The 17505-nt window shown below is 45.8% G+C and overlaps 1 protein-coding gene across 1 annotated transcript; it reads right to left on the bottom strand.

Moving 5' to 3' along the window:
* Positions 1–673: 673 nt before the first annotated feature.
* clic4 (chloride intracellular channel 4) lies at positions 674–17436 on the bottom strand. Its single transcript, XM_076108711.1, has 6 exons — positions 16420–17436; positions 6473–6582; positions 4561–4686; positions 4005–4111; positions 2861–3042; positions 674–2417 (listed from the first exon to the last, which is right to left on the bottom strand). The coding sequence occupies exons 1-6, from the start codon at positions 16486–16488 to the stop codon at positions 2253–2255; spliced, it is 759 nt and encodes a 252-aa protein (XP_075964826.1). The 5' UTR covers positions 16489–17436; the 3' UTR covers positions 674–2252.
* Positions 17437–17505: the final 69 nt, after the last annotated feature.

Genomic DNA, 17505 nt, shown 5'->3' with positions numbered 1-17505 from the left:
GACCTTTAAAGAGTAAAATAATAGACTTCCTTGTCTTCTGCGGAATACTTGGACCGTGTTTATGCTGAAGGTAAAAAAGGTCCGAATATGGATTGCCCCTGTAAAACTGACAGATCTGTTTAAACGAAATAAAAAAATACATTATAAATTCTGCTTTTTGCCATTTTCATAATTGGTCCTAAAGCTGGTAAAAACCTGATTTGTGACAATGAAATTCATGTAACTTCTATATCAATCAATGCTAAATGTTACATCAATTACACTTGGGTAGGTGCAATATGCCTTTTTTTTCCCCCCACTGAAGACATTTTGACCATGAATAATAAAACAATTGAGGCCTGAAGGGCTACGAGATATGGTTAAAAGTTTTGGAAACAAGGAAGTTGTCAAAGTGTTGTTTTCACGGTCAAGAAAGAACCTTCAAGCTTAACTGTAAAGAAGTTAAAGACTAATAAAAGGCTGCTTATGAGCCACTGGAGTGATAACATACATGATGACTCAGGTCAAAGTAGCCTCGTTTTCACCACTATACGCCTTAAGGTCTTGGCTGTTAGGTCTTTGTTATGGGATAAGAACACTAATCTAAAAACATGGAGGCTGTAAATACCATCGAGGACCAAAGGCAACCCAATCTCTTCAAGTAAAAGACAAGACCGCCAACACAACACAAAAGTCAGAGTGCCAATATGTTTATTTCAATTCAGTCAATATTGTTAAAAAAAGAGCCATGATATATAGCTTGGATATTTTCTTCGTACAACATCACAACTGTTGTAATGAACTGATCTCTGAAAAACCGTCCTGCAAAACATCTGCAGAGAGAAACAAGTAAGGCAAATAGGAGTAAGGTTTATCGAGATTTAAAATCAAAGCAGGCAAGAAAGTAGCCCGTATTCCTCAAGAGTCACATGAAATGTATAAAATTTACACATTGAATTCTGAGCAATCAAAACAAATATTTACAATTCCTTTTTTTTTTTTTTTTTTTAAATCAAATTTGTTTCATAACAAATGTCTGAAAAAAAAAAAATATATATATATATATGGCAAACGGGAGAAAACAGGTTTTGCTTAGTCCGCACTAAAGCACTTCTGGAGCTACAGTATCACAACATAGACTCACTACCACAGACACACTGAAGAGGAAGGTCTTCGTTCTTCACTCCTCTCCTACAGTCCTTTAGGCATAAATAGATTTCGTGTACCCTTTCCTGGTGCCTGACTGCACATGGTGTCCTTCATCCTGTATGCTAAGGAGTGGGGGAAACAGTGAGTGTGTGGTTTCTTTGTTTACATAGCCGGAGTCATCCTATCCACAGTGAGACCAGTATTTTTTTTGGGTCTGTCACGTGTGATCTAAACCACACAACCAAAAGACTTTCCTTCGTGCTTTCAGGAGAGAAGAAAAGAGTCGGCCAGTTTGGCTGTGGCGACGGGACAAAAGGCCACAGACATCTACACAACCTTCAAAATCTGTGCGCTACATACGGTGGGATAGTTCAGATTTGTCCTGAGTCGTTACTTCTGCAGAGGCTACCGGAAACTTCCCTTACAATTCTGCTGAGCTGAGCTACTGGAGACAATGAGGAAATCAGAGCCGGGATAACAGGTAGCTTTAACTGCCGTTACAATTGTTTAGATTTATCTTAAGCAGCTCGACATTGAAATAAAGCATCTCTCGCACGATACGTCGACCAAATCACGTTTGGATCAGCTCCGGCTGAAACCTGCCGAATACTTGAGCCAAAAAAAAACACTGAAGCTTCAACACTGTTTACAATGCCTCTTAATACGCCCAAAGCTCGGTTCTCCATTTAAAGCAATGCTAGAAACGAGCGATTCAACATTAAACAGACAACAGAAGAAAAAAGAAAAATCAACAGCAGCTTGTGACCTTGCCCCCCCTGTGCTTATCAGGGAGTGTGTTTGACGAGGCCCCCCCCGACACTGATACACACTTCTGGCTGCTTCTTCTCCGCCTCACAACATTCAGCGGCAAACAAAAAACAAAAGGAAATAAATGAGGAATAAAGGTGGAACAACGGGGACCTTTTTGCTGAATCAACAAAAAAAAAAAAAAAAGGGTTCATGCATTCTGGGGGTTCGCTCTAGATGAGGAGAGAAGGAAAAGAAGTCCAGAGTTTTTTTTTTCGTTCTCGTGAAAGAGCATATCAGTCTCGGTGGAGGGGAGTGTGGAGAGAGGTGGGGGGGGGGGGGGGGGGGTGACAGGGGTGAGGGATGGAGGGAGGAGCTTATTTGACCAGCCTCTTGGCTACGTCTCCGTAAGCTATCTCGATCTCTTTGTCACTGGGGCAGGTGTTGGTGAACTCCTCGCGCGTGTAGGCGATGTTCAGGTACTTCCAGATGGCCGTCATCTCTTTGGGGATGTCAAAGCCTCTGTACTTCTTGGCCACCACCTGGAGACAAAAGGTATCAGAAGTTAGAGACGCGTCACCGAGTGAGCAACGAGTTCTGTTAGAAACCTCAAGAGCACCAGAGACATAAGACCGGTCGGTCCTTGTGAAGCACCGGGATGCAAAAGAAAAGATGTCAAGAAATTACGCTTCTTTAATAGTTGGAGGAATTCAGAAGACAACCTTGTGAGCAATTAATCACTTAATTCCCCCACAATGATTAATAAAAAAGACAGTTATTTTGTCAAATTAAACTCATTCCCTGGAGCATGTGGGAGTGTAACGACTTGATCGACTGATATCTCACTGACCCTCCTTTGTTTTGCTGCACCTGTTATTTATTATTCTTATCATTTCAGGAAGTTTGGTGACCTCGTGCCCTTTGGAGACCCTGCATAACATGATAAGACGATTCAGCGATGCTTTAAAAACACTCCCTGGCTCACCTTGACTATATGCAGCTTGGGCAGCAGGTTACAGTCAGCCAGGGTCATCTCGTCACCGTCCAGGAACTTGCGGTCGGAGACCTTGACGTCCTCGATGCTGTTGTGGTCGATCTCGTCGGGCAGCGGTGAGCGGAGATACTCGTCCAGCTTCTGCAGCGTCTTCAGGAGGCCGCGCTCCAGAGCTGCAAGGAGACACGAGATATTACAAAAATGATTTTAATTATATACATATATACTGTATGAGTAAATCATCTTTAAGCAGTGTTAAATTATCCAGGCTTTTCCTGAGGCTTCCCACTGCATCATATGCTGTCTGACCACATGGGGGCAGCATTTCATCAAGAGACGAGCCATTGTGTGCATGTACACTGTACATTATAAATGCAGAAAGCACACAAGTCATAGGCACCTACAATGATGCGCTGCTGTAACACATTGTATTCAAAGCTTATTACACACACCACACATTTCAATGGATGGCATTTCATTGCACAGGTGTTACACTTTGTCCTCCTCACCCCATCTCCATCCATCTAGGGATCGTTCATTAAACAATTCATTCTATTGTTGTGAAATATGACATGAATGTGCCAGCAGGTCATGCACCAGCAGACCTGACCTGTTGTGTTGGAGAGCACTTATCATTGAACCATGAGATTCAGCATCAAACTACTGTTGACACAGCCTTGGTTTTCACATCCAGCTCACCGCGGTTCGATATTTTCCCAGGGTGGAGAGCAGACGGCTAAAAACATGATACAGAATCTTGGTATTTTGTGAATACCACTAATGCCACAGAATCTACGAGACAATAGACTGCATATTCCCGTTTGTGACATGAGCCCCTCCCTCTCTTACAGCGGGGTCCGGGATGAGATAGTGAGCGCTAGGCAGGTTAGCTGCTCTGCGGTTTTCCAGAGCGCTCCAGCAGGTGAGACGGGGAGCGCGAGGACAAGAGGAACAAAAGCTCTGTGTTCATGTGTGAGGCCGTAAACCACCAATCAGGGCAGGGCTACCAATGTCGCCTAGCAACCAGAGAGCTCTCCCAACACAACTGGAAGGTTTCTGGATCTATGCTCGTAACCAGTGTACCCAATCAACTGTGTGTGTGTGTGTGTGTGACATACATATACAGGTAACTTACCCTCATTTGCATCTGGTTTGGAGTTCTTAATGAAGGCTGAAAACCTGGCGAAGATGTCCATACCAGTTGTGTTTGACTCTGGGTGCCTTGCACCAAGCTTCATGTACCTGCACACAAGCAAGTAAATACACACACACACATATATATGTATGTATACAGTATATGTATTTATGTGGTGGTCAATGGATAATTCTAGTCCTTTTTCACAGATGAAAATAGCTCTCAGCACATGCAATTACTCCTATTTGAGTAATATTTTCTAAAAACTGCTGTTTTAGGCCAATTATCCAGCTTTTAAAAAAAACATGCAAGTATACATTTGTGACCCATTTTAAGTCAGAAAGATGGCGTGAGGAATCGATACATTTCATGGGATTGTGTGGCAATAACAAAATGATAGAACACAAGCCTTATGCCTTAAGTGAAACATTTAAATCCCATTAAATCCCTATAAGGCCTCTACCGCTCATTACATGCTGACAGAGCATTTAAAATAACAGCGTGCACATGACGGCAGTGTGTCAACGCGTTGCCACGGCGATGAGAAAGCGCTCACTTGGGTGGAGAGAGGACGTCCTCGAGGAACTCCTCGATCTTGTTGACGTCGGTTTTGACCTCGCCGTTGAAGGTGATGAAGGGGGGGTGTGTGCCCGGGGCCAGGTTCTGGAGGTCTGCTGGCTTCCTGGAAGAGAGACATCAAAGCCAACTTAACGCGTGTGGATCTAATAGTAAAAGCAGCGGTCATTCCCATGTATAAAACATACGCACTGTAAATAACACAAGATTCATAAGTGGTCGTGTGTGTGCTCGTGTATCTCGGTGAGTGGGTTCGTGAGTCTCTTTCTCTCTGCGGCCTTGAAACCAGCACATTTTGTACCAGATGTCTCTGGCACACACAAACAAAAACGAGCATGTGTTGAATGAGCAGCGTGAACACAACAGACGCTCAAATCCCTCCAGCACGAAGACAACATAACACACGGCCGTGTCCGTTAGAGACAAACAGATTTGGGGTTAGCCAGCGTGGCTCCTCTTAGATCTCATGCAACCAGCAACAACATGTAATCATAGAGACTTTTCAAAATGGGCCAGGTTTTTGGTTATGACGACGATCCCAACGGTGGCCGAGCTTTGGGAAAAGTCATCCGACGGAACCAAAAAACGGGAAATGACTTTGACTCTTTGGCATGCGGAGGGGAAGTGGGAACCTCACCCGTTGACATCACTCATTGGGCAACAAACTGCCTTGAGGTTCACAGGCTTTCATCGCAGAAACAAATATTAACACGATAGCCTTGAGAAGACGTCATTTCGCCTTATGGCAGCGACATGTGACATTCATGTCCTTCTACAGGAGTAACAACGTGCGCCGTTGTCCTATTTAAATACAACACTAAAAGAGCCATAAATATGGCAAACACACGCCTTCTTTTACACAGACGCTTTATGTTTACTCAAGGTTACGGACACGATACAGCAGGGACAAGACAAAGCCTGGATCACTTGTTCCTCTGGAGAGAAATAAAAAAATAAAGTAGACACGCCGGCTGAACAAAAAGGTTAGTTTGAGGAGTGAAGGGGAACAGACTCTGCTCAGTAGGAGGACATCCCACATTGCTCTTTACAGGATATCAGCCAGCTCTGTTTTATGTTACTCTCTGTTAGGGAAAATCTATATGCAAATACAGCCAAACCTATGCGCTCGTCTTGAACGTGCAGGCATGTATGAAGACCAAATGTCTAGTCAAATGGACACTGCTTTCCTTTTAGCTGTACAAAAGAGGCCCGGTATTTATCAAGTACATCTCCGTTGTGTTTTGCCAGCAACCAGTTGTCTCCGTGTCTCAGAGGAGGAGACGCCCGGCGAGGAACCGGCTGTCACACGGACGAGGCAGGCTTTGGAACAAGATGACAGAAATCTTGAATCTCTGAGTCAAAAAAAGGCACGTGACGAAGACGGACCATATAAAAGCAGACGGCCATCATGACCACGTCTGAAAAACAATCCGGCACTTGCCTGTCCTGCCTTAGCAAGTGGAAAACATTTAGATGAATCACACACACAGACACATAGCATAGGGTTTGGTAAAGAGCCTCCGGTACTGGCATTCGCATGTGGAAGCCAATCTCTAGCGGTCGGAATTACAGAGGATCCGCGTTTTCTGATGCCTGTAGGACGAAAAATAACCCACCAAAATCTAGACAGGAAGTGAGCGGAGAAAGAACCTTAAATAGCCTCTCCAGAGTCAGTATGTTTATTTTCCTCTGATTTGCCCCCGGCCTGAGAAAAGGGTCATGGGAAAACCAAATAAGCAGCGGGGATGAAGCGAGCGTGTCAGAGGTGGGGCTGGATCAAGGCGTTACGGAGCCGCTAAGGCCTTTGAGGAAACGCCCAGATAAAGACCTAGGACGCCATCAAGAAGGAGGAGCCTTTTTTAAAAAGGAAGATAAGGAAGATGAGGACTCACCTCTTGAGGTCCACCGTGGTGACATTGAAGACGACTCCTTTGAGCCACAGGATCATGAAGAGTCTCTGGGAGAAGGGGCAGTTCCCGATGCTCTCGCCATCACTTCCCGCCTTCGGTAAACACACAGACAGAAAGAGGGTTAGAACGGGAGTAGATTAACTATCAGCACTATATTGCAGGCACTGTTCCCGACGACTGGAAGGCACCAGTTTTTATCTGTAATTATTGCAAGCATAAAACACAAGATAGCACACAACGACCTTAAAAAACATCTGCAATAGGTTTCTACCACCGACAATCTTGATAGAAACCTCATCTCTGTTGCACAACCTTTACGGCCCGGGGCGTTTTACCCCGAAGAAGGCCCGTTTCAGACAATGACTCCTTCATACACATTACAGGCTGCCCTCGAAAAGACTCTAAGTAGGAGGTAAAGCATGGAGAGAGTAAACCCTCCTTGTTTTAAATACTTCAGCACACTCCCCCCCCCGCCCCTCCATTAATGTGCAAAACTGTCCCAAGAGTAAGAGGACACCTGTGGAGGGATCAAGACTGCGACCGCCTCTTGTTTCCTCTTTTCGCTAGACTGCACAAACACAAGGTTGAGCAGCTGGGAATGGCATCAATGGCGCGCATCCTCCAAAAACAAAAAAAAAAAAAAAAAGAAGTATTTTGAGGAAGAGATTTCAAACATTGGAAACACAACATGCAAGTTTTCTGATGAAAAAAAAAAAGCAAGAATAGCGGTGATTTCTGTCTCGCTATCGCACTCACAGCAGTTAACAGGGAGGCTACGGGAGGGTGCTGCAAACAGAGATCTCTCCGGTCATCCCAACAACCCTCCATCTCTTCGTAGCGCCCACTCCCGTCTCTCTCCAACTCCCCAAATCATCCCTCACTTTGCTCAACTCACAGCCATGTACGAGCAGCGTGTAGAGGGAGGGAAGAATACGCATTTCATTTATCTCACTAAGCTTTGCACGGTATCTTAATGACATCTGCCTGGCGCAACAATAACGTCCGCTCCAAGAACACCCATTTCATTTTTTAATGAAACCACATAATGGCAAAAAAAAATTGAGAAATCACTGAGACTGAAATCAGTCATTTGCCGCTTTTCATTAACAAATAATACACCTGACGTGCCACAACCTTCATGTTGGACTCGGCACAGAGCTACATGCCTGTCAAGGTGTGCCATTGTCCAGGCCAATGAAGAAGGCACCTTATTCATCTATTCACAAGGACAAGCGTGGAGGTTATTCAAGTATCGGTGCTCTGGTATGCAGCTCTCCATTCAGCGCGTTACCGTAGCAGAGCTTCTGCCAAACGGCTGAACATCATTTTGTTTTTCTGGTCAGTCACTCCTCATTCCCTTCTGCGTCTGTCCTGCAGAGGTGACATGCAAAGCGGGACTATACGAGTAATGCAAAGGAGGAACACAAATCAACTGTGTTTTCACACAGACTTGCAAAGAGCGCTGAATAAAATAAATAAATAAATAAAAGATTCAAATCAGTTTGAGCTGGAGCATTATCTGAACAGAATATATTTGTTTAATATCAGAGATGCAGATTCAATGGTGGACTTTGTGTTCAGTGAGTCCAGCGGCTCCTTGCTGGTGCGGACAGGCTGGCTGCTGTTGTCCTCCGTGTGACGCCCAGTGGGGCGGCTCTGTTTGATCTGCCTTCTGGCTCCCATTGTACCATCCTCTCCCTCTGCCCAACCCCTTCTGAATTCAATATGTGAAAAGCTTGGATTAGATCACTGCCTTTGTTCGGCAAATGAAAGTGCCCCCCCCCCCCCCCCCCCGCCTTTACCTTACATGATTCAATTCTAAAATAAAGCTTCGGCCATGAAGTGTCGGGGGTGTCATGGTTCATGGCCATCACAACACAAGACTGGCATTAGCTGATCCTTAGCAGATCAGATAGACACCAATGGGATGATTACTCCCATTTTTCCCTACAGCGCTGCACCTACAGAGAGCCATTCAGTGCTGGACCGAGGGTGGCGATGCAGCGCAGCGACTGTTCCCATGGCGATAGACAGACGTGTGTGTGTGTGGGGGGGGGATTACCAGCTCACAGGTGAGCTCCCCCTTTCTTTAGGGACAGAAAATTCAAACCACACGACGCCATGTCATTTGAAAATCAAAAGCCGTTCACTGTACTTCAACACAATTGACAGTTCTGCGTCTCAAGTGGCCGAGAAGAAAAGGCCGCAGCAGCAGCTGAGGAAGACATTTCAATCTTTGCTTTCTCTCTCTGCAGCGGTGCGGACTGCGGCTCTCTGCCAAAGACACCGGCGGCAGAGACAGAGAGGGAGGGACGAACAAGCTAGAGAGAGAGCTATTAGAGCAAATAGGAAGGAATCGAGGTATCACAGACGTGAAGGGGAGCAGGAGGTAATGGATGCTTTAAGTGGGAGGAAGCAAAAAGACAGCAAGCTAGTGGCTGCGTGCTTCTTTGGCACGCTGTTCGTTTCTTCCTCCTCCTCCTTCTCTCCCCCTTATCCTGGGCCTCTCGGTGGAGTCAGGGAGGGACGGTGGTGGGGGGACTATTCCAGAAATGTCCTGTTACTCCCACCGAAGAAGAGGGTGCGTTGTTTTAGTTTACGTGATGATGCTGTTGGAGCTGCGTTTCCGCTGCCTAATTAAAGACTCAAGTGAGGAGGCGGTCAGCAATAATTGTGCTGAATAACGTTTCAAAGAAGCACCTTAGACGATGAAAATCAAAACAACATGACATGAAGCCTATGGCCCACAAACGAGTATGAAGGACACTCCTCCAAGGATTGCTCTCCTCCACCCTACTCACACTTTCCAGAGGGCCACTATTACAGTGCGACATTCAACCTTCAGCAACAACACAAAGCCCTTACTGTTTGTACAGTTCTAGGTACGTCATCACCAGTTAGCAAGGGGGGGGAAAAAAACACCCCAATAAAAATAAACACTTAGAATTTCAAGCAGACCCTTATAAGGCAAAGCATGTCAGTTGAAAAAGTTCCCCTTACTCCCTGAGAAGTAAAGCAATAGTTTGATTACAAATACAAGCAGCATTGACGGGAAAACTTTTTTTCTTCTTTTTTTGGTCAAGAATGACTCTCATCTTGCAGACGGTTACACCATCTTTCACAGAGATTTATACAGTGATTTCCTCCAATGTGAAGCGGTTATAATAACGTCTGGGGCACAGAAGCAGCAGCTGACTACTGCCAACAGACTCTCAAGCTTTATTTAGGCTCAATGGAGGGACCGTGAGTCAACAGATGCTTGCTTATGTATTGCCACACACACACACACAGCTGCCCAGTGGAGGGTGTGAGTCATGCTCAAGTCGGATGTTATCTAGGAGGTTGTGTCCAGGACGGCGTGATCCCGCAACGGAACAATGAGACCTCAGTCAGCAAGTGGTGTCTTTAAAAACACTTTTTCTTTTCAAAACACACACACACTGTTTTCACTACCTCTTTATCATTTCCCCTATATCTATGCTCATATAGCCACTGATGCAATGACCAACTTCTCACATATCGGGCGTAAAAGAGACCGTAACTAACTAGCTTGAACATAATGTGACCGTGTACGCACGTGAAGGTATGTGCACTTTTAACAGGCACAAGAAGGCATCCTCTACACAGGTCAAGTCCTATTCAATTTTACGAGCCGGCATCTATAAAAAAGGCAAGAGCTGTTCAACTCAACCTCGACCTCATATTTCTACCGAGATATCTAGTCACAAGTTCCTCCTATATTTATGGAAGACAGAAGTTTCCCTATCTTAGACTGACGATGCGAGACCACGTTGGATCCAGTTCGGGCTGGGCACGGCCCTCCTCCCAGTCTCTGCTCACAGCCTAATTTTAGCAACATGGCTGCCCTGCCTTCCCCTCCCCAACACACTTCATGTTCTAAATTGGGTGGGCTGCTCAGCAAGTTCAAGCCACACTTTGACCGAAAAAGGAATTGGCGATATAACAAGTGCTGCAGCTTTCCTCCTCCTCCTCCTCCTTCTTCTCCTCCTCCTGCTGCTGCTGCTGCTGCTCTGACACGCAGCAGGAATGTCTGTTTGAGAGTGGGCAGCCATGGTAATGTCATGGCAACGCCTCTCCCTGTTTGCTGGACAAGTATACAGTGTGGGGCTGGAGTCAGGACTGTGAATTCCCCGAGCGGGCCGCTTCAGACAGGGTTTCTCTGCCCACGGTGGTCTGAAGACATTCTAAACCTTTTCTCATATGTCCCACTCCAAAAGGCAGGTCAGAGGTCAAGGCCCTACACCTGGAATGATTCGATACGTTGCTCAAGGGCATGTCAGCAGGGTAGAGACTAGAACCCTTACACTGTCTAAGCATACACTGCAGAGGTTTCCAAGGCCACAAACAATATTTTTTAGAGTCAATCTAATGTCTGAACAAACAAGACAAGTGTTCAGAATTTCAGGCTTCAGGAAAATGCAACCAGGCTAAAGATGATCTGTCTGAATAGGGCCGAGTATAGAGCCACATGGCAGATGAATTGGTGAAAAACTAAACTAACTATTCAATCAATTACTCGTTCTTCAAGAATAAATGCCATCCATTCTCTGGCTGCAGGGTTAGCCGTCCTACGTCAGCGACTATCCCAACCTGGAGCTCAAGAACAACCTCCAGTAGGTCACAGAATAAATCCGAGAGGTTCATGAGATCCTTACTGGAATAGAAAAAAGAAGAGAATATTCTGCTGAGGGCTCTTCTCTAATCTGCTTTGTTGTGAGATAATAGTTTTACCTTTTTGGCTCTCAGAAATGTACTGAAATAAGACAATCTGAGAAGTTTAGAGGTCAAAACATGTAATTAAAGGACGTCTGTTTTTCGATAGCTTACTTTGAGGAATACAACTGTGTGTTTCTACAAAAACCTTATTTCACAAAAAGAACCCAACTTCTCAAATATTGATTGTCTAAACACAAGCAGCCTTTCAAGAACATTTCTTAAACGAAATAAAGTCTAAAAACTGGAAAAAAATACTATTTAAGCCAGAAACCACATGATAAAACAATAAGCAAAGAAGAGTATGAATTCAACCAGGCATCTAATGCCACCTAAAATAATATCGGCTGATTTTGACAATCACCAAAAAGGTCTTGAGGTCCCATGACTGAACGACTAGGTCTGGGTCCTGGGGGAGATGAGTGTAGAGGAGTCAGATCCTGCTGGAATATGGAAACGCCATCACATCCTTGGTGTGGCTCTGACTCAGGCTGACATCATTCAGTGGAAACCGCGAGACTTCCCGTCAGACACAGGCCTACTGTGCTGGAGCACAGGAGTGCCGTCTAACAACCGCCGGGGTTCTGTGGAAAGTTGGAGCCTGAAGTCTAAAAAGAGGCTTACTGCTCAACCATGATGTTATAACCACTGATTAGAAGAGATAGGACAAACAGCCAGTTCAGGCTTCTGACGGGTGTTTGGTGAGGAGCGATTCAGAACCAGCATGACGGGAAAACAAACAGACGGCCATGTGGGAGATCAGCATGAACCAACAATCACCCTCGCTCTGACTGTTGTTTCAAGTGTCGAACACAAACAGTGCTGCAACTCGCCACCCACTTATGCACACCCGCTTACACAAAGAACCCCAAACATGTAACTTTACTCTCCTTGTTTTTCCTCACATTTACAAAGGAAATAACACGGAAAACTCGCCTCCACACGTCTATCGTAAAGCATCTAAAACTTCTCTGTACGGGCCCGAAGTAGTTCCATTTTTAACCAAAAGGAATCCTGTAGCAACTCTCGTCTTGACAGCTGTGAACCAGTCCTTTGGCACCGACACAATGCCAGCATGCTGCTACCGCACACGCCAGATATGCATGGCAGCAGAAGCCTGCACAGTGGCCTCACAAAGTGGCCTCATCGGTAATGAGCAGACAGTGCGTCTCTCTCCCTCTCTCTCTCTGGCCACTCGCCGCTTGCGTCCACTCTGACCTGCAATTGAGTTGCCTTTCTGTACCCGCCTGGGACGTACTGAAAGACAATGAGAGCCTGGATGGATATTTGGGAAACTCCACTGTGCACCTTGGAGGACTGATGATGAGTCCGGAAAAGATGGCCCTGTCATCCAATCCTCCACGTTCAGGTGCTCCGCTTTAGGTTTGTATATACTTCAGATGGATCGGCTATGAAGAACACAGCACGGGAAACACAAGCAGACGGGATCATGTTGAGTGTGATTGAGTTACATGTGTAGCGAGCAGGGCAGATTCTCCTCTTTTAAGGGGGTGTCTCACACACACACACACACACACACACACTGACAGTGAAGATGATGTAACAGAGAGGTAGAGTCGGTCAAGGCTCGTTTTTCCTCTGCATCTTGACCTTGTAGGTAATGTATGCAGTGGTAACCTGTGCAGCCCCATTAGTTATCAAGTAAAACACACCAACCCATGAACACACAAGACTCTCTGTTTGGATCAAATCTGCAAAGTCTCGGATCCATGTTGTTGGCCATGTAGGGTGGCCTCACTTCCTGTCCTTGAGCTCATGGGAGAAACGCCTCATTAGCCGCCGGCTTCCTGGTCGGGCAGCACAAACGAGCTCTTCCTCCTCATAACAGGGCGAACTAAGCTTTTCCTGAGGATATACCCGCACAACATGATTTCACACAGCACAGTCTTAATCCAGACACAGCCAAGAACGATCTATTCTACGAACAAGAAGACGAAATGAAACTTCTGAACGTGCCGTCTGAAAAGCTCCTCTTCAAACTGGTGTGATAATGACACGGTGCCGGATTGATCGGGCCTGCGTCCGGAGTCAGTTACAATGAAGGAGCAGTGACGGGCCAGGTGCTGCAGAAGCAAAATCCACAGCGCAGAAACAACAGCTCTACGACAGTAACAAGCCATTAATCTTTGTCCCCTAAACTCATGATGCTGACTGCAGCATTGCTGCATGCTCTGGGAAAAATAAATAAACTGCTCTATTGATTTCCTATTCCTGCAAAAGAAGCGGTTAATCAATTGCCAACAATACCACCGGAGCACAGCAACTGCTGAAAAGGGCGATTGTGTTTCCATAAAAACAGCTCATCACAAGGCAAGACCTCCAATTGTCACATCTGGCGACTGATGGCGCAATGTGACATGAGCAGCTCTTCCCGAGGCCTTTAGGAGAGAGACTTAACACTGTGCGTTGAGCATTCAGTCCTTCTACAGAGTGCAGCCTCTTACTCTGGCGTGGTGCAGGCTTCCGTCTCCCCGGTTCCCATGGAGTTACACAAAACACAGACGGTCTCTTGTGCCATCCAGACTTAAAAAGCACTCCTCCAGCATGTTTACTGGCTCTGCTGCTACCGCTGCCAAGAGCGTAGAAGTCTGGAGGCAGCAGAAGGTTTTTGTGAGAGGGCGGTGTGATCTTGGCACACGACTGTTTCCCTCGACTCATCTATATTCTGTTCGCCGTCAAACAGCCGGCTCATATGCTGGCGGAGAATAACTCGCTACGCAGCTTTGTAAAACTGTAAGGAAAACATAAACAAACTTGTGATGATTTAATGATGAGAATGATGCACATCAACGACCGCCAATCTCCTTCAACATATTGTAGAAGTAACACAAGACAACCAGCAGACCAGGTAGCGCTGTAATCAATAGAGACGGATGGACCTCGCTTTACAAGAGGAACATCTTCCACTATAACAAGAATTCTACATCACTATATGCAGCTGCACCTTTTCATCCGTTTCAGATGTCTTGTATCAGAGTAATGCATTCCCCCCCCAACTATCACAGCACATAAACACATCAGATTCAGGGTCTCATATTACAGCTTCTACCATGTGATGTGTGGAATTGTCGAGCGAAACAGACATGGGTGGATGCTCAGGAAGTCACCCTCTACAGCACACCGGCTACAAAACAATATCTAATCTGACGCACCGTGATGAGGTCAAGGGTTGATCCTCCCTCTTATAAAAAAGGCGTTATATCACGCTCATTTGCAACAGGGCGCAATATAAACTGACGATGGCAAACTCCACGTGCACGCCCTCAAAAGATGAGCACAGTGCAAAGTGTTCCCATAGCGACGACTGCAGCGGTAGACACTACAGGTGGAAAAGTTGCAAGATCATCAAAGTGTCTCTGAACTGGGACAGTCAGCTACTTTTTAATGGGTAAACACCGTGTACAGACACAGCAGGCAACTCGTGTCCTAGAAGCATGATTAGTCAGCATTGATATGTGGCGGTGCCCCAACAGATCTGACACTTGTGTGAGTCTGGAGCACACACACGGTTCGTTATCTGCTCCTCCCAGAGGCCCGGCTCGCAGCAGTGCGCCTATGGCAACCTGCGTGCCCCCGCCATTGTCTCCCATGATCGTGTTTAATGCAGCGCAGTAAGAACAACGGCCTCAATAATAGATGTGGACATGTCAGACGCCGGCACGTGACCATAACTCAAGATACACACAGATACACACACACACAGATACACACACACACACAGATACACACACACACACACACACACACACACACACACACACACACACACACACACACACACACACTAAATGGTGCTGCCGGCCAGTTCGTTTCCATTTGTTCTGCCGCTACACGGCAGGGCCTGCTGCTCAGCCTCATCAATGCCTCACAACAAAGGCTTCTCCTTTAACAACTCAAGTAGGACTGAGGGGATTTTCAGTATTTCTACTGAGAACTTTTAACAGGCCAGAGCTAACGGAGTACCAGCTCATCCATAGCATTTAATAAATGCTTTTTGCCCCAGGGCTACACGCTTCCACCGTCATCATTACTATTGAGTGCTCGCCCTTCTGGTCAGTGACCCCCCCCCCCCACTGCACCATCACCCCCACGCCCTCTCCCAGTCAGGACCCCATAACTCCCTCCCACTCCCCCCTGTCCCCAGCCTCCCCCTTTTTTCTTCCCTCTGCCATTTTCCCGCCCTGCAAAGCAGCAGGCTGAAGAAAGAAAAACAGCCATTCACAGCCCCTCCACCATCCCCACTGCTGAGGCCCAGACCGTTTGATACACACCTACAGTTTTAGGGAAGGCAGGTGTCGTAAAAAAATTATTATTATCTGAAGACAAGTCCATCAAGCTAATCTATCATGTCTAAATGTGGTGAATTGTGCTTCCCAGAAGGAGACACCCACAGTTATAAATATATGACGTTAAATAACAACCAGTGTCAATAACAGCACTGAGGACGCACAGCTGCGACATACAGTAACAATGGCCCACAATACTCTTTCACGCCCTCGCCACACAAGTGTGAAGGAAACTTGGAAAACTGTGCACAGCAACAGCATCACAAAACTAATCTGTCTCAAAAAAAAAAAAAATCTTTGTTGGCAGACTTTGAGTGATGACAAGGTGATCCAACTTAACGTTCAAATGGCTGGTTCGAGTCCACGGAGGGCTGGATGGAAACAATGTTTCTATCATTCTGAGAAGCGTTACATTGTATCAAGCATTAACATGTAGCCGCAGCAAGCGCGCACATGTTACAGTGGCGATTCTGCTCGTATGGTCCACTACTGCTCGGCTTTTGTTAACGAATTTAGCGGCCAGTGTTCAGCGTGGCAGGCTCCTCTCTCCACTCGATGGGAGAGGGAAGCTGCATCCGCCCTGCGCGTGACGCTGCAGGCTCCACATGGCCACAGTGGAAAAATAGATTTATGATTCTAAAACTTTAAATAATAATAACTTAAAGCGTCATAAGATCTTCTTGTAGCGTTTCCATCAAGTGTACAGCAAACCCCGTGAGTGAAACACCAACGTATAGCTAGCTAAAATGGTTTTAGCTCAACAAAAACCTAGTTTGTAAAGAATAGCGAATGGAAGGAATAAAGCATTCATCACCACAACACACTGAAGCTACTCAAAATTAAAATTAAAAAAAAACTTCTCCCGTGCGACTTGTGCCGCGGTCTTACCTTCACGAACAGCTCGATAACGGGCTCGTTATCCGCCTTTACTCCGTTCTGCGGTACCGACAGCGACATTGCGGCTGCTACTTTTTGAAGTTTTGCTAACAAAGATGAGTTTTTTTTCTTCTTGCTACCACGCCCGACTTAGCTCGGTCCTCTTCTCCACCTCTCTTCTTTTTTTCCTTCTCCCCGCACTGAAGCCTAGTCTGCGCTTTTTCTTTCTCCCCAAAGGAGGAACCCCGGTGCTGGAAGCACAACGGACTAATTAATGAAAGCGGACAAGGAGGCAGCGGTGTCTGCCAGAGGAGATTTGTTTCAACGTTGCTGTGTAACTTCAACCAAAGCTCAGCTACAAACACATCGTGTTGAACCGCGACGCTGTGTACGCTGGGTGAGTAGTGATGATAAGGACGGCCGGGAAGAAGCAACGGGATTATTTAAAGCAGTGATGTCATCTGAGGCGCGCACACACACACACAAAAATGTGGGAGGGTCTGAGGAGAGGAGTCGCCTTGGTGGGAGGGAGGAGGACGTGAGGATGGATCAGAGCCACTCAGCGGCTGCAGACACACAGCGCTCCTGCGCACCGTTATATTCTGCTTTTTGTCACGAAATAAAAACATGTTTTTCATTTAAATTATTTCATTATTTGGCAGTCTCAAAACCAGACTTGTTTCGTTATTCTGCTAAATTATTTTTTTGCGCTTCCATTTACTGTTTTTGCAAATAAACTCATGCAGCTCTCCCTCACTTAATTTGCATGCATTTCCCCAAAATATTCCATAGCTATTAATATACAATACATTGTGTTTCGTCCTGTTTTGCTACAATGTTATTTGCTATTTATCATTACAAACTTTCATTGAAGTGAAAGAATACATACATTTAGGTTGGCAACTGGTATGTTCATAATTGGCTATTGTGACAAAGGAAAAGTTTGATTTAGGTGCTATGACCACATTTCAGATCCACTTTTAAATATGCTGCAAGTGTAGCGGTAGGTTTTGAATTTGCGGGTCCGGTGGGTTGTTCATGTCTCATTAGCTAACATCCCCACCCAATAACTGTTTTTCTTCTTCATCTATTTTTCTT

This window comes from Anarhichas minor, unplaced genomic scaffold (genome assembly GCF_050575085.1).
Source record: "Anarhichas minor isolate MPS153535 unplaced genomic scaffold, ASM5057508v1 ptg000040l, whole genome shotgun sequence".
In the NCBI taxonomy this organism is placed as follows: domain Eukaryota; kingdom Metazoa; phylum Chordata; class Actinopteri; order Perciformes; family Anarhichadidae; genus Anarhichas; species Anarhichas minor.
Note: the sequence above shows the minus strand (reverse complement) of the source record. Positions and strands in the feature narration are given on the sequence as shown.